The 18,565-nt window shown below is 39.0% G+C and overlaps 1 protein-coding gene across 1 annotated transcript in view; it reads left to right on the forward strand.

Annotated features, from left to right (window-relative positions):
* The window catches only part of TAFA3 (TAFA chemokine like family member 3), a 660,020-nt gene extending 642,535 nt beyond the window's left edge, over positions 1-17,485 (forward strand). Inside the window, exon 5 of the mRNA XM_082244378.1 lies at positions 16,650-17,485. Within this exon, the coding sequence (XP_082100504.1) occupies positions 16,650-16,661 (12 nt within the window). The 3' untranslated portion in view covers positions 16,662-17,485. The remainder of the gene's footprint in view (positions 1-16,649) is intronic.
* Positions 17,486-18,565: the final 1,080 nt, after the last annotated feature.

The following is an 18,565-nucleotide window of genomic DNA, read 5'->3' on the forward strand; positions in this document are numbered from 1 at the left end:
ATATTCTAATTTGGGGTTTCAGATACTCCAGGCCAGCTTTGCATGTTCCTCCATCTTTTGTTGTGCTCTCCATGACATCAAACAAATGAAGATTTCAACATGGAGAGATGGAGAGTGGGACCCTAGCATGAAGGGTGTTGACAGATGTTGAGTCTTGGAAGCGCAACACACAGAGCAGGCCAGTAGAATTCCCAGGAGATAATTAAAAAGCACTTGGTGTTGCAACTCCAGCATCTAAATATATCTAGAATATCATTTTTTTGTGTTGACTGACCTTTTAATTAATAATGCCCTGAATACATGTATATTTTTTAGACACCTATGATCTTTTTCATTTGTTTGTACTGCATAACACAAATCATTGGTTTGAACTATGAACTATACTGTAATGTGTAATGTAAACATGGATTTGTTAATTGTACTAGGAGTGATTTTTACTGTATTATATATTTTTTTTTAAATGTGTGGCAATAGAACACTAATTTGTATTTTCAGTTTCAAAGGCTGATCAAATCTTTATTTATCAGTCATTTCCTCCTCAAGATAGTGCTGTCATGAAATGGTTGCTAATTTTTTATAATTTAAAGCCTTCACTTAAAGTATATGTAAATCCTAGCAATGAACATATCTTATCCCCCTCCCATCTAGCCAATGTATATATACATCCAGACGAGAGCAGTGTCGATGCAGATAGACATAAACATACATCCTTCACCCAGTCATCGTTGTGTCCACCAGACACAGCAGATCACAACGACTAGGTACAGGACCAATAAAACTGGTCTGGTGCCATGTAATTGCTGTGTCCAATCATAGCGATCACATTTGTATACTTAAAAGTAAAAGTAAAGATTGATTCCTTCTCCTCCCTCAGAGATCATCTGCAGCCTGTGAATGGAATCAACCTGTCACACTGCATGTACACACACACACACACACACACACATACCAGTGCTACCCAGCCCACATTGACCCTGACAGTGAAATATTCTAACACACCTGCCCGGTGTCACCAGTGCTGCCAGAACAGTATACCTTATCACTAGTTACACCAGTCAGTGTCACCAGACCACTGCTACCAGCCAGTTATCCCTGATTGCCGTGGCGCCAGACTGCTATATGTCATACTGGTATCCTGATTAACACCATACCAATTCCCTGAATACTGTCATACCAAAGTCTTGATCATCCCCGCCATACCCTGGACCAGTGCCCTGATCGCCACCATACCAGTGTCCTAATCACTGCCAACATACCAGTGTCCTCCTGATCACCATCAATCTTCCTGAAATGATTCCCTGAGGAAGTCACGTGACTCCGTGACGTAACGCGTAGGAACCCGGAAACCTGGAAGTCACGTGCGGTACGGGACAGAGCTCCCACGGCGTTGTTTTTACTGGAATAGGTGTTTTTAAATGTAAGTCCGCTATGTTATTATGCAATAAAATTTTAAAATACTGCACAATGATGGCCCCATTATTTTAATGAGCCCTAAGGGGGAGATATACATCTAAGGAGATCACACCCTAAGGAAGGCATTAAAAGACCCCCACAGATAGCACGAGATCAGGAAGGAATAGAGGAACCCCTTGGAAAAGTCTGCGTTCACTAGACACCACGCTGGAACAAAGGAGGATAAGGAATCACCATCTACCCAGACATATAATACAGGCGTATTATCCTCAGATTTGAGGTGAGAATATAGCACACCTAGAAGTGTGATCACAGCACAAGCTGGAGGAAAAGAAGTTACATCACTTAATCACTGTTATTTATTGTATTGGTTTTTCATATATTCTTTTATATTAAGCTATCTGGTGCAGCCAATTCATTGAGAACTGTTTAAATGCACCATTTGGACTGGATACTTAGTGATATGTGCATTTGCTAATTTGCACATATTTAATACATTGTTTTTTATTGTTGAAGTTTAATCCATACTTATATTGGTAGTGGCACTGGATGCACAGAGCACTTTTTTTAAGAAGAACCTATTAGAAGCACTATTTCACCTTTTATTACATTTTATCAATTTTATTGGAAATAGTTATTCACACAAGCACCTTAAAAATTATATGTATCAAGGATATATTTGAAAATTTTGTAATAGGAATGTAGCACACCCAATTTTGCACATAGATAATTTATTTTTTTGAGTTGAAAACTACACACAAGCACTTTAACACACTTTAAACACCCCGAAGCGCACCCAGCTTTCTGGGACTCCCCTCCTCATTGGCTAGGACACAGCAACGGCGCCATTGGCTCCTGCTGCTGTCACTCAAGTCAGTTAGCCAATGAGGAGAGAGGGGGGGCGGAGCCGAGCCAAAGCTATGTGTATGAATGGATACACAGAGATGTGCCTCGGGTGCCCCCCCCCCCCCCTGCTCCAGTAGAAGTCCAACAATGAAAAGTACGTAGGGCGGTAGTCTACATCAACACATCACTTCCGGTCTGCAGTCTGCCAGTCCCTTGGAATGCGGAAGGCACTGCAATATACTGCTGAATCAATCAGACTGAACCGTGAGTGTTTACTACTTGCCTACTTGTTTGATTGTACTTACTACACCATGGGGATCTTCTCTCTGTGTTTGAGCACCTAGATGGGACTTGTCGATCCGCGAGGATTCCAGGAACCCCGGCTCATTAATCACAGTTTGGACCCCATCCCCCCTGTGTGGAACTACATCGTATCATTTACTGCCATTTTAGTGGAAACCAAGGGTGAGTTCTACATCTAGTGGACACTTTAGGAACAGGCACCTATGTTCCTTGATACTCACCCCCACTACATTGCACCTTATCATGGACATTAGTTCAGCACAATTATTTTTCGTAGAGGGGGCCTCTCTCTCCCCCTCCTTTTTTCTTCACCAAATCATTTATTGGCATCTTCTTTCATTTTTACCACTTAAGATTCTGGTGCACAACTTTGTTCTGATACATCCTTTTACACTTCCCAATAAAATATATTTTGCACTTAGTGATATCAGCTTTATTTATTTATTTTCTCACAGCACAAGTATATCTAGGGCGTATTACATTTAGCCCATTTTTTGTTTCTACGTTTTTGTCTCTGCGTTTCTGCACTAAGCACTTTATTATATTATATATTGTCTCACCATCTATATGTTATATGGTTTATGATAAGATCACTTTGTAACATCTTGGCACATCTATAATACCAGGTAGCGCCGTTTCCAAACTCCCCCCTTTTTTCTCATACGCCCCCATAGCAAGCTGCTTGCTGTGGGGGCACTCAAAGGGAGGGAGGGGCCAGGAGAGCCGAAGAGGGACCCAAGAAGAGGTGGATCCAGGCTGCTCTGTGCAAAACCAACTGCACAGAGGAGGTAAGTATAACGTGTTTGTTATTTTTATTGGAAAAAAAATCAAGACTTTACAATCACTTTAAGGTGGTTACTGCATGTGTACTCCCAGCACACAACTTCCTGTTGTGAATAAATATCTGTGGCCCTGGGCTTTAAAACCTACCTTTCTAACACATATTATGCAGTTGGCAAAAGATTAAGAGATGAAAAAAAAAACATTTGCCAGAAATCCAGTGAACTGAAAACTTTTCTGTTCCTTCTAGCCCTTATCAGTCAGCATTCTTCCCAGTTGTCTTTGTGAACTGCAGTTATTATTCTACCCAGTATTATAGAGAAAAGGAGAGAGGAGTGTGTTCTTTTGTTGTTGTGACAATCCTGATCCCCCATAGATAAAGTAGGGTGAGAGCGTCATGACTATGACTGAAACAAAAGAAAAATACAGAGGGTGTGACCCTCTAAGTGTTAAAATATATTGTACCATGATATAAAAGAAATAAATACACTTACATGCAATGGTAAAAATATAGGCACATCATGATAATATTCCAAGGTAACATGAAAGGAACCCGAAGATGGTAAGCAGAATTTACTGAGGAAGCAAATATGTACTGCAGAGTAATGCCTGGAAGCCACGACGGGTATTCCAGAGTTGTGCCAGGAAGCTGCTGTAAGTGGATGTTAACAAGTAGAGCCAGCATGATGCCAGTAGGATTGGAAATTGGCTTAGCAGTTCCAGTTCTAAAGGAGAGGATGACAACAGATGCAGGGGGAGTTGCTACACATTTCAATACTGTATACACCCCTTTTCGCAAACCAAAAAACAAACATGCAGATATACTGCTCTTTAACACTACATACAGGGACAGACAGTTTTTTGGCCCCTTTGTCTGACATCATCCGGCCTTCTGGAACTGGAATCCTTACCTGCCTTCCGATCCAAGCTTGCTCTACTGTTTACCATCCACTTACAGCCGCTTCCTGGTGAAACTTTGAAATACCCTTAGCCTCTTCCGGGTGTTCTCTGCAGTACCTGGCTGCCTGCTCGATGCACTCTGTTTAATATCTTGAGATCCCTTTGGTGGTGTTCCCTTGGTGTAATATGATGATGTGCCTAAAGTTTTTCAATTTCATGTGACTACATTTGTTTAATTTATACCATGGTACAAATAATTTCTACAGTTAGATGGTCACGCCCCCTGTATTCTTCTTTTGTTTAAGTCATGGACTTTAGAAGATTTAGCCTTATTATGGGCTAAGAGGAGCAGCCGATCAACTAGAAAAAGTGACTGTTGTTTACATGGCATCCCTTTCTAGATAGTTCTCAGTCTTTTGCGCCACAAATATTGTAGTTATCCTGAAAGTGTGATGTCTGTCTAGAACGGAATTGTGTTGGCAGGATCACTAGGTGAAATTAAAGGTGGAAAAGCCTGGGAAAAAAAGCCATTACATCTAAGTTGGGTTTTGGATTTGCTTTATTAGGTAGAAATGCAACTGGTTCACATTTGAATTAGCAGACATAAATGGCTTAAGTAATTGAGAAAGCTTTTTGTAACATCAGAATTAAGAGTGATGGTGAAAGTGACATGAGTTTAATTTTACATTTAAATAGAAGCGATTAGTCCTCAGTACACATTACATTGCAAACCTGCAAACTGAGATACGTGTTATAGAAGTGACCTAAATGTACTTAATTAGCTGAAAGCTACACTGGATTTTGTTACAGGTCTCTTTTTTTTGTTATTTGGTAAAAATGAGAAAAGTTGAAAGGTGCCATATCCTATCTGCAGCATGACTGGTATCTAGTATGTAGATAAAAGTTAAATACTTCTTAATTGATAATGAGCTTACATTGTTAAGGAGGTAGCGTGAACTGATTTCCATTAAAGGGACAATAGAAGGAATTTTCAGTGAGCACAAATCTTCAAGTATTATTGCAGTATTTTTTCTCAAGTCATTTGTGATGTGACTTGAAAATCTTTATGTATTTATTCCTCCATATTGTTATTCTTGTGTTAAATATAGTGGTTTTTATATTAGCCACTGGATGGAGCAAACACTCAATTTGCAATTACACTACTTTCCTATGCCCAAACTATTGAGAAGAAAATTACCAGGCAGGCAGTGCATTGTTTTTATTCGGCTGATTGTTAGATCTACAGTGTAAGGAAGAATAGTAACGCCAAACTATTGTGAAGCACTGCAAATCAGAAAAACAAGGACCTACACATGTAAAAATGACTGTCATCATGCTCATACATATTTGTAAATTATATACAGAAAGACAAGTTATTGAAATTTCAGCATGCATTGAAAAGATTATTTACATCAAGCTGAGCTCCTATACACACATATAAAATTCACTGAAAAGAAGATACATTTATTTTAACCATTGCAGGCTCTCATTTGATGCAGAATTTATTATTCTAATTGGCTGGGAACAGAAAGATGGATAGTGTATTGCTCTATTCACTATAAGTAGGATACATTTTCACAATCGGGCACATTCATAAAGAATGCCCATGACACTCCTTCTTTGTGCCTCCACATGACAAATGTCAGTGTGAGTGACAGAAGCCTGTACCTGTTGCATACAGGTATGTGAATCTGGGGCACACACCATTTGTAGAGGCATACTGAGGCCAGAGTGTCCCTATGGACATGCCAGCATCAGTGCAACTGTGAAATCCTTACTGCTGCAGCTGTCATACAAACAATGCAACGATGAGGATTTTTGTATGTTGGGGTGTGGAGCCTGATGGGGATGTACAGACTCTAGTTTCCCATTAGGTCTGCTTGAAAGGTCAGAGCCTTAACCAATAGACAGCTTGCTACAGGCTATAGAATCCACACACTCTCTGCTGTCAATTACAAGAAGAGAGTAGACCTGATGAGGAACTAGGTTCTCAGCTTCCCCATCAGGATCTACCTACCGCAGCATCACTGGTTGCTAGGAGGCTGTCAGCTTTGAAGCCAACAGTGTCCTTAAAGCAGAACTACACTCGCTGTGGCTCCAGCAATGCAGTGTCCTGGAGGTCTCCACTGGCTGCTGACAACTTTGAGTGGCAAGCTTCTTGGTATCAATTGCCGGCCATTTTGTTGGCCAGGCCGATATGACGTCACTCGAGCACATGCACAAGATTGTAGTCAGCTTCGGCATTGCTGAATTTCTGCAGTAAGCTGCATGTGCACAGTTCACTGTACAGGGGCGGACGGGCAAGTAGGTAACCTCAATGCAGAAGAGACAAAGCATGTCTCTTATGCATTAAAAATCTTACCTGTTCACCCATTTTAATTTCTTATGTATAGTTTCACTTACTAGTGACAGGGAGGGGGTAATGGTGGTAAATATGCTGCTCTATTACACTGCATTTATGGACAAACACTCTGCCTGTCTCTGTTTGCCAACTTAGAGTAGTTCTTCATTACCTCCAGTTTCGTTTGCTACGAACTGGAAGTAATTCTTTTTTAATTTAATTTGGTGAAATAATGGCACCCCTTTGTAAAAGTTGTGCAACTAGGAACTAGTGTTCTTAGTTGAACTTCTTTATTGACCTGAATGTCTATTATTTGTGCAAGAGTTAGCTGGTGCCAGGATGACTACACAAAGTATGATGATGCATACTGGGTTGGTACAGCCATGTATACCTATCTTATGATCATAAAGTAATCAGATTTTCCAACTGGCATCTCGTACCAAATCCACACACATTGTGTAAGCAGGGTCCACTTTTTTTTGCACTCTTTGCACATACGGAGTGGTTCCTTTCGGATTGCACATCAAGCTATTAGAAAGTTTTTTCACTGAACTTTTTATATTGTAAGCACCTTACTTTAAACCCTATTGTTATACTTGTATTTGTGTGTTGTTATTATTATTTTTTAATGGCAGCGCTATCACATATTTACACGCTTGATGTTTTTGATTTGGGAACACATTTAGGTGTTAGCAGCAGCTATACACATAATTATACTATTGTATTAGGTTTTTTGATTTGGTATAGGATTCACATTGGTAGCGCACAATTATTTTTGTTTTCCATGGTCCACTATTGTCATCATTTGTAAACTTGGCCTTAGACATATCATTATTAATAAAAATGGTAATTGTTTATGATATCTAGTGCTTAAGCAAAAAAAAAAAAAAAACATATATATATATATATATATATATATATATATATATATATATATAAAATCTAGTTAAAGTTTAAATCTACTTAAAATAGCAAGTAGTTATTTCTCAGAATTTTTTGGACAGGGGTTTTCTTTAAAGCATTTTTTTAATTGTAAGTTACGAGAAAATATGTTTCTGGCTAAAATGGCATTAAAAACTACACTATGCTGGGACTTTTAGTCACATAGTAGCTGTCGCAGCTCAAAGTTGTACAGATCTTATCTTACTAGGATAAATTAAATCTTCATTTATCTTCAGAGTAAGAAGATCTCAGTGAGATCAAGTTAAAGACGTTATGCAAACCTCTGGCAGGGATTTCTGGGTGTGCCATTTATATAACTGGTAAACCCTGGTTCAAAACTAGCTAAAATACACAAAGCTGAAAGGGAAAAACATAACTATTTCACAGTAAATGCAGATATGTATTTATTTATTTATTTAGTTACTTATCTAGAAATTGATAAACATTAAAATGCATCATGAAGAAATATAGGTTCTAGTGGTTGTGTTGTAAAGTGGTTCTCGTGCAATTTTTTTTAAACCTTAATGCATTCCTTGCATTAATGTAAAAATTTTTTTACAACTTGCTGTGTGCCCCCTCCCTAAAAACTTGCCTTAATCAATCCAGCACTTTGTGCTTCTCTCCCCTCGCCCCCTTCTCACAGGGTTTTGAGGTTATAAGCCGGAGCCATTGGCTTCTGCTGCTGACAATCAAATGCTGTGAGAAGGTAGTGGTGAGTGGAGCCAAGCTGTGCTATGTGTGGGACCCCAGAAGAAGAGGATCAGGGCTGCTCTGTGCAATAACATTGCACAGAGCAATTAAGTATTTGATATTTATTATTGTAATTAAAAAAGTGTTTAGAAATACTTGAAAGCCTAAGTTTTGGCAAAAAAGGGCAGGCACAATTGGCACTCTTGATAAGTGCTTGTGACGTGTCCCATGGCTCCATTAACCACTTAAGCCCCGGAAGATTTTACCCCCTTCCTGATCAGGGCCTATTTTGCGATTCGGCACTGCGTGATTTTAACGGACAATTGCACGGTCGTGCAACTCTGTACCTAAACAAATTTGACGTCCTTTTTTTCCCACAAACAGAGCTTTCTTTTGGTGGTATTTGATCACCTGTGCGATTTTTTGATCATGCGCTATAAACAAAAAAAGAGCGCCAATTTTGCAAAACAACAATATTTTTCAAATTTTTTTATATGAAATTCCCCAAAAAAAATGTAAAAATCTAAATTTTTTAACATTTTCGACCAATTTGTTTTATGCTACATATGTTTGGTAAAAAAAATCGCAAAAAGCCTATTTTGATTGGTTTGCGCAAAAGTTATCGCTTTTACTAACAAAGGGAAAGATTTTTGTCATTTTTGTTGTTTTTTTTTAACGCGTAATGGCGGCGATCTGCAATTTTTTTTGCGGTACTGTGACATTGCGGCGGACAGATCGGACCATTGACTGACATTTTTGACACTTTTGGGGTTACCAGTGACATTACTACAGTAATCAGTGCTATAAATATGCACTGTTACTGTAAAATTACACTGGCAGTGAAGGGGTTAACTTTTTTGAGAGGGAGGGGCTATGTGTGTCCCTAGGGGCATGATTCTAACTGTGATTGGCTGTGGCTTGAGGTGTAGGAACAGTGATCAACGGTCCTACATAGTAGAACTGTATGATCACTGTTCCTACACAGGGGAGAATGACAGGCGGCTTGTTTACATTAGCCGCCTGTCTTTCTCCCTCTCCCCCCGACGATCGCGAGTGACCGGCGGACATTGGGTCCGCCGGTCACACGCGCGGGGGAGGGGGTCCGTGACCACGCGGGAGCACGCCTCCGGCGGCGCGCACTCGCTCCCTAGACCCTCACAGTACTACATCGCTTTGCCTGTGAGGGTCTGACCGCCGCAGTAAATAGTCGTGCGGCGGTCGGCAAGTGGTTAACTCCTGCAGCACTAGAAGATTACAGCTGCATGGTATAAGGGAAGTGGAAGGGTAGAGGATTTAAACTACGACAGTCAGCCTCAGAACAAGGCACATTTTGTATTAAATGTAAGCACTGTCTCTTTTGCAGATTAGAAAAAAAAGTTTTGCGACAACTAGACTGTCCTGAATAAAAAAAATGTGTCTCAATGAGAGGTATACTGTCTCTATTTTTGCCCCGATTATTTACAGCTATGGCTGAGGAGAAGGTGTGGCCCATACAGCTCCTAATTTTGTGACTTCTACTGCTTATGCCCAATGAGTGACAAGTTTTATTTATTTTTTTCCAAATGTTATCACCTATTATTTAAATAGTGACAAGTTTTATTTATTTTTTTCCAAATGTTATCACCTAATAGTTAAATAATGCAAAGATGAGTAATTTATTTAATAAGACGTCTCCTATCTTATGCGAGACGGGCTACTGATCGCTGAAATAAAGGCTTAACAAGTTAACTGTACTACTGTCTCTTAAGATTTATGGAAAGTATTTTTTCTAGCTTGTTAGCAATAAATAGCCAGCGGCTCTTCAAATTAGCCCAATTCTGTTGAAAACTACCATATGTGGCATCCCTGCTTACAGCATGCACGTCTTAGCTACTGTACATACAGCAAAGACTTGCTCTCTAGATGCAGTCGCCTACAATATGTCTGATGTAAGAAAATTACAAGGTGGAGATTACAAGGTGGAGAGGAATCTTTGATCACTTTTTTAATGCTATAATAATAACTATAATATTGGAAGATGTAAATTAATTGCTTTTTTACAATTTTTGTAAATCAAACTAAAATTCTAAGAGTCACTGGTTTGGTTGCGGCTTGATCTGCTGCAACCTTTTTTCTTATGCTAACTCACACAGGCACTAGCCATCTTCCATATGGCAGACATACATGAACTTTGAATGTCGAATCACATGCAGGTGAAGTAAATAGAATTTGCTTCTTGCATGATTGAATAACTGAATATTCACACTATTTACTGAGTGCATTTTCTACACTCCTTTAGTAAAAAAGTCTCACTGCATCTCAAGGCAAATATGTACTGATGGGTGATATTGATATCCTTGTTTATGTCCCAAATGTAAAAGCACTGAAACCCCAATAGTTAAGTATTAATTTGTTCTGTAATCCGAAAATATGTGTTTCTTAGTACATTGTCATGTAGTAAGATCCTGTTGGAATGAGAACGTTAGCAATCATGGTAGATTTTATCCAATTGTAAGGGGAGTAGGCTGATGTGCACTAATTTCTCAATAAAATTACATATTGACATTCTTGTATGTTGACCATAGGCACACAACACAGGGTTTTGTTCCTCTAATTATACCTGAGGGGCCTGGGCATTGAATAATGTACTGTGAATAAGAGGGAGAAAGGAGTAAGGAAAGGAAGTGGTACGGTCATACTGGAGAAATTCAGGGTCAAATGATAAAATCTCCTTTCTTTTTCTCAATTAAAATGTATTTAAACCCAAAACTAAAGATGCTTGCTTGGGAACAACTAAGATAAAAATGTTCTCCCTTGGAATAGATTTTTACTTTTATCTACAGGACGAGAAATGAAGGAAAACCTCCAGATGGCACAGATGACAAAATAAAAACCTGACAGGGGTTTAACTATACTCTGCATATTGTGGTTCATTGCAATGCAGTGCAATTAACAACCCATTAAAATACACATGCATTTTAAAGGTGAAAAATAAAAGGAAGCTATGTATGCATAACATCTGGGCCTGTCTTGTGTATTAAGAGCAACTTTATGTATTACTACTGCTGGAATTGGAAAAATGCTAATAACCTAATGTTATGTCATATAGATATGTCTGCTTGTTTTCAGTTGTGAATACTGCTGTATAGGGATGAGCTTTAAGTCAAACCTAAGTTTGAGGTGGGAACTTTGAGTCTCATGGATTATCATGGACTTTGACCTCAATAAATCACCTGCTGGCTGGGGGACACTCTCCATAGCTTTTATCTCATCCACTGTGTGTAGGGTGAGATAAGAGTTAGTTAGGCAGGGAAAGTGTATTCAACCTAAGCGTACTTGACAGTGGCGTAGCTGGTAGAACACTAGCCTTGCTAATTGCGGGGTTGTGGGTTTGAATCCCTTGGCCAGCGGGTGATTTATAATTCTATAGGTAATAAATACTAGGGCTGTGCATCTTTACTGGTCTCACGATCCCATTCAATTATGATTATCATGTGAACAATTATCGATGCATCACAATTACTGCCCACAGTCCCCCATTGACATAACACAGCCAAATTACATTATATAGCAGCCCCCCTGCACTTCCCAGGAAAGCCCTGCCAGCTGCCAGAGCACTCAAAAGGAACTCAAAAGGAACAACTGCATCGATGCATGGATGATGTCATTCCAGCTCCCCCCGCCTCTATCAGGACAGCCCTGCGGCTGCCAGCGCACTCAAAAGTTAAAACAAATTAGTGTCAGTGACTCCGTTTCAGGGACCCTTCCTAGTAAGGGTTAATGTAAACTGATACCTTATTATCTCCCGATCTTTTCGTCGTAAGTCTCGGCTGTCAGTCTCATGCACTCCGAAACTGCGTCCGACAGAGGAGGAGGGCACGTGACTCACGGCCGAGACTGACGGCGATGAAAAGATCAGGAGATAATAAGGTAATCAATCAAGCATCTGTTTACATTAACCCTTACTAGGAAGGGTCCCTGAAACGGAATCACTGACACTAATTTGTTTTAACTTTTGAGTGCGCTGGCAGCCGGCAGGGCTGTCCTGGGAGAGGCGGGGGGGGGAGCTGAAATGACATCATCCATGCATCGATGCGGTTGTTCCTCAGCATCGTATTCAAATCATTTAAGGCTGCATCGTGATGCAACGATTATTTTCAACACCCCTAATAAATACATTGCTAGCAGGGAGATAGATTTTTGCTTTTTACAGTTTTTTGAGATCAGAAAGTGCAGTGTATACCACAAAGTTAAATATATATATATATATATATATATATATATATATATAGGCACTTCAGTTTATATCAGTTAATGTGAGTATTGCTGAACAGAAATGGCGTGCCCCCCCCAGTCCATACCAGGCCCCTTGGGTCTGGTATGGATTTTAAGAGGAAGCCCCGTGCCAAAATTAAAAAAAAAATGGTGTGGGGTTCCCCCTAAAATCCATACCAGACCCTCATCCGAGCATACAGCCTGGATGGGGGTGGGGTGAGTGAGCACCCCCCCTCCTGAACCATACCAGGCCACATGCCCTCAACATGGTGGAGGAGGGTGCACTGCCCCACCACACCAAAGCACCTTGCCCCTATGTTGATGGGGACAGGGGTCTCTTCCCAACAACCATGGGCTGTGGTTGTGGGGGTCTGCGGGGGGAGGCTTATTGGAATCTGGAAGTCCCCTTTAACAAGGGGACCCCCAGATCCTACCCCCCCCCCCAATGTGAATGGATATTGGGTACATCATACCCCTATCCATTCACCAAAAAAGTGTACAAAAAAATGAAGACAGAAGCCAGTTTTGGAAAAGTCTTTTATTAAAAATAAAAAAATAGTGTCCCCCATAGATCAGTCACCCGTCCGCCTTAAAAATAGAAAAAAAAAGATGAAGAAGATCCTGCTTCTCCAGACGCTTCCCGTGCTCTGAGCTGCTTTGATTGTGATAGCACTTTTATAGGGATCTGATGTCACCAGTCGCCCCACAATGCACTGCTCAAGTGCAGTGAACAAATTACTGACATCAGACTATACCAGAGACTTCAGGTCTGGTATGAATTTTAGGGGGGAACTATATGCAAAAAAAAAACAAGAAAGCGAGGTTCCCAAAAATTGGTAGCAAACTCTTAACTGAGCATGTAGCCTGGCTGGTCAGGAAAGGGAGGGTGAGATTTCCATCCCCCCTCCTAAATCATAAAGGAATAATCATATTCCACACCACATGTGAATGAGTATTAAGTGTAGAGTACCACTACTCATTCAAAAAAATATGTAAACCGTGACACCACACTTTTTTCACAAGTCCTATAACAAAAAATAAAAAAGCAAAAAGTCCCACTATGTACTGTACATCCATCATCAATTAATCCAGCAATTCAGATCCACAGCAGGCATGATGAATGACAGACATACCAAAAGAGAAAATCCCATTAACCACATACAGGATCTGCTTCCATCCATCACTCACACTGAATGGCACCTTCTGGTCTGGGGTGTGGTCTCCTGGGTGAAGTCATTGACCATATTTGGCCATGGCCATATGCCCCTTTGTTTCCCTGGTTGAGAAAATCCAAGATCAGTATTTGAATGGGCTATGAGACATCACTGGTTGCTAAGAACAAGATGGGTGCCAGAACAGGCTGCTTCCTTAACAATCATTTACTGTTTTACACAGTAGCAGTAGACATATCACTACTACGTATGATATTTAGCTTCTTCTAAATTAGCAAAAAATCGTACATTCTGATCTTGTATTTGTACTGAACCTTGAGCTATTTCATAATCTTATCAAAACTGTTGCTAAGCTGGAAGCAATAAGCCACTAAAAGCACCCTCTCATGACAAATCTACACCTCACTGTAATGATTACATACAAGGATATGAAAGAGGATTCATGTAAAAAATGTGAAGGTCAAATTCAGTTTGTTTGTGGAAAACACGACAATAAAACGACTTAAGTCATCAATAAAAAAAAACTTCTCCTTTAAATTTGTGCGCAGCCTAAACCTTTTTTTTCAGTTTTGTATAGAGTGAAAATTGATTATGACCCTTGAACCATTGTTGAGTTTTTACAGTTAACTTTTATCCTATTATAGGAAGGACAACATTGGCCTTACCAGCCAAGAAGCACACACTGAGTTACTGTATGTCCAGCGAGGTTCATGCCACCTTGTGAAATTATCTCTTTAATTTAAATCTGACAGTTTTATGGATCTCTAGAAGGATAGTTATCACTACAGTTGTTGAGCTCCACCACTGGGCCTTCTAGCTTCCATTCCTTCAGCGGTGAGTCAAATGCAGCTCCTGTGCTTGTCCCTCCCCTCTATTGCCCATTCACAAAAGCCTTTGCATTTTTGAATGTATTCACAAAATACAAAGGCTTCTGTGAATAGGCAGAAGAGGGGAGGGGCGGGCAGGGTTATAGCATCTATCCTCTCAGAGCCCCAAAGTGTACCCTCCAGAAGTGCCAAAAAACTGTCAGATCTAAATTTAAGAGATAGGGTCATCAGGTGGCATGCACATTGGTGAACATAACTTATAAATTTACACTAGACAGTGTGAAAACTGTTGCAGCTCTGCATAGCTCTGCATAGAAACCAATTTATAATTAGAAGCTGATTGGCCAACATGCACAGTTGCACCAGATTTTGCACTCTCCAGTTTATTAATTTAACCTCATAGTGTGCCTGCATGTTTATTAAAGTGATTGAATTCCTTAAGCTTTAATTTAAATATGAGTGTTTTAAAAAAAGAAACAAAGACATGTAGATTTTTTCTTAATAAAATGTAGTTCTCTGCCATGGGAAGTAAAGATGCTATGGTATTATAAAGATATAGAGGATTCACAAAAATGTTAGGGGAGGATGAGCAATAGCAAAGTGTTTTTCTTGCTTAAAGTATATGTAGGCTTTGGACATTCAGGTATTTAAATACACTTAACAAGCAGTATATGAGCTTTAAAGAGGAAGTAAACCCTCCTCTGCAACTTGTACCTATAGCTAAGCCTATGATAAGGCTTACCTATAGGTACTGTAAATATCTCCTAAACATGCACAGTTTAGGAGATATTTACTTTGCATACAGCCAGTGACATCACTGGCGCATGCGCTCTGAAGGAACATGTCACGCATGAGAGAGGTGAGCAGTCAGCACTGCAGGGCTTCGTTCTAAGGTAAGTATTTCATAATGAGCTAGTATGCGATGCATACTAGCTCATTATGTGTTTGTCTTTCAGGCGTTTGTTTTTTTTATTTTTTAATTCTGAGGTTTACAATCTCTTTAAAACAAGCTGACCTCTGTAGCTGCAGGTGCAGTGGAGCAATTAATCTTAAACATTCACAACAGAAAAACTGAAGTATTTTCTAAGTCAGCTTAACTTCCGCTGCTCTGTCTTTTAGCAGTAACGCAGCCTTCTGAGCTTTATTGTATGCGTGAGCTCTGAGAGGAATGAATAGTGTGAGCAGGGCTGCCAAAAGCTAGCTTTGGTACTTCAGATGTGAACTTTGATGATAAAGTGCTCCACAACATCTGTAGCTACTTGGGTTTTTAAGAACTTGTCTTAACTACTTGCCAAAGGCCCCAAATGCAGTTTTACTGCTACAGGGCAGTGGCTGTGTGCAGGATCATGTACATATATGTGATTCTGCACTTTCAGGCAGTGGGCGCGAACGCAGTTAACCCTTGATTGCCCCTGTTAACCCCTTCCAAGCCAGTGTCCGTAGTACAGTGACAGTGCATATTTTTAGCACTGATCACTGTATTAGTGTCCTTGATTCCCAAAAAAGTGTCAAAATGTCAGTGTCCAATTTGTTCGCTGCAATATTGCAGTCCCGCTATAAGGCACTAATCGCCTCCATTACTGGTAAAAAAAAAAAAAAAATGAATAAAAATTCCATAAATATGTTTCATAGTATTTAGATGCTATAACTTTTGCGCAAACTAATCTATATACGCTTATCAGGATTTTTTTTTAATATGTAGAAGAATACATATTGGCCTAAATTGATGAAGAAATGTAATTTTTAACATTTTTTTATTGGATATGTTTTAAAAGAAAGTTACATTTTTTTTTTCAATATTGTCGGACTTTTGTTTTTAGCCCAAAAAATTAAAAACGCAGAGGTGATCAAATACCACCAAGCTGGAGCTGAAGGGGTTAAATTTCTTATATTGTTTGTCAAGAATAATAAAATACTTTATGTCCATAGCCTGGCTACACATTCATTTGAATAATGAGCCCAAAAATCAATAATTGTGGCCACTAGTAACAAACGGGTTTTACGCATTAGTGTAAGATGATCTCTGATTTATTGCCATAGTTTACTAATTTATCTTTGGCTAACTATAATATGGTGTTGAAGTTAAATGAAGTAGATCACGTGTTGCCTGCTTTCGCTAAAATGTCTTGAAATTTTGGTGATCATTTATTCAGACTGTTTTTTTTTTCTTCTTCTATACAGGTTACACGATAGTTTCTGGAGTATACGCAGCGAACACCCAGAGGGTACAAATGCTGTGACAGGCCAAAGTTCTACACTGGCTTACTGTATATCCCCATGCAAAGTATCTTTGTTCCGATGCGTGGATACATTTGGATAGTAGCCCTAACTGACATTAAAGAGGAGGACAATAATCATGTACAAAGTAAAACAGAGGACCAACTTGATGACATTTAAAGTGAGCAAGAAATCTGCAACAGAACCTGTAGACTAAATAGTTGCCCAATGGAATACATGAAACCATTTCCAAACATGTTGGACTACTCTGAAATAAAATATGGGTATTACAAGAGACAGTTTGTGTGCAGTATACCAACACCCAATTTAACTGTAATTTAATTACTTTATTTGATCTTTGATATTTTATTCTTTCCAAGAAGCTATTTAGTTCTATCTCACCATGTCTACAGTTTATGACTTGGAAATGTGACTTTTTACCCTTCTGTCAAGTGAAAGCCGAAGAAAATACAGTTTCTTATATGATTATTTGCAGTCCCAATATTGTGAAAGTGAGTGATTGGCAAAGCAAGCTGGGCCGAATTTATTACACATCACATATATACTTTAGGTCAATGTTTTTATATGGTATGGATATTAGAATGTGCTAATTATTGGTACATATCATGATTTTAAGGAAGAACGTGTCATATATGTAAAATGTTTTGGCCAATAGCAATATATTCTTTCCATATCAATGTTCATAATTTCAAAGTGCTAAATATAAAGTCTCAGACTATAGCATGGGGGGGATATAGATTATTCTTTTTATATAAAAACATAACATGTTTTATTCAAATGTCATTGGGTCATAGGTTACGTTTTACAGCAAACAAAGACATTTTTTTTAACCTAACAGCATCAGTTATTTTCTTCAGATGCATATAAAATGGAAGCACATTACCTACAAATGTTGCTTTTATTATAAAATACATAAGAATCCTAAATATAAACTCTTAAATAATAGGTAAAAGTATGCAAGGACCACTAAATCAAAAATAAAAGCATACAAAAATAGTTACTTGATGGGAAAGAATATAATGATCACATTCACAAATAAGTAGGAAAAGAGTGTATACTTATACTCATTATGATAATACTTGAAAATAATATAATTTGCTGCATAATTTCTGTTTGTGTTAGCTGCCATTTTAGTTTGAAAGAAGACTGGAATTAACAAATGACTATTGTTCAACAACATGACTGTACAGAAAGCCTACTATGCATTGGATGAAGTCAATCTCTACTCTACTATTACTTTCGCTATGAATATTTCTGACTGGTTTCTGTAAATGTTTTTTTACATAAGCCAGCTTTATTTGCCTAAAATAAATGTTTAGTAGCTCTTTTAGCAGACACATGTATTTGGTTAGCTAGCAAAATCCCAAAAGCCCAGGATAAATATAAAAGTAAAGTTTGAACCTCAATTAAATTTTCAGTTTAATTTGGCTGATTACATTCCAGGTGTATAAAAAAAAACGGTGATCAAAGCCGTATGAATTAATTTTGTTTATAAAGCATCCAGATTCAGGGTATAAAAGACTGTCCCCTGTCAGGATGCTGGAGAGAAAGACCCTTGTATGGTCTCTCTGCAAAGGTCCAACATACCCCCAGCTGAATTTGAGCTAGAGCTGTACTCATGCTCTTCCCTGCTGATTGGAGAATTCTAGTTAGGACTCAGCAGTGAGCATGTCAGACCTCTGCAGAAAGACCACTGCTTCCCCCCAGAGGGTAAAGGTCCATCTCTGCTCTTGCTAGCAGAAGATGGGCTTTTCTAATACATTTGTGGCTGTTTTTTAAAGAAAGAAAACTTTAAGACTTTGTGTACCTCTTGTTTTGTTGCACCTGGAATGCATTTAGCTCATTTAAGCTAAAAGCTC

The sequence above is a fragment of the Pelophylax lessonae genome, assembly GCF_965119305.1.
Source record: "Pelophylax lessonae genome assembly, chromosome: 2".
Lineage (NCBI taxonomy): Eukaryota > Metazoa > Chordata > Amphibia > Anura > Ranidae > Pelophylax > Pelophylax lessonae.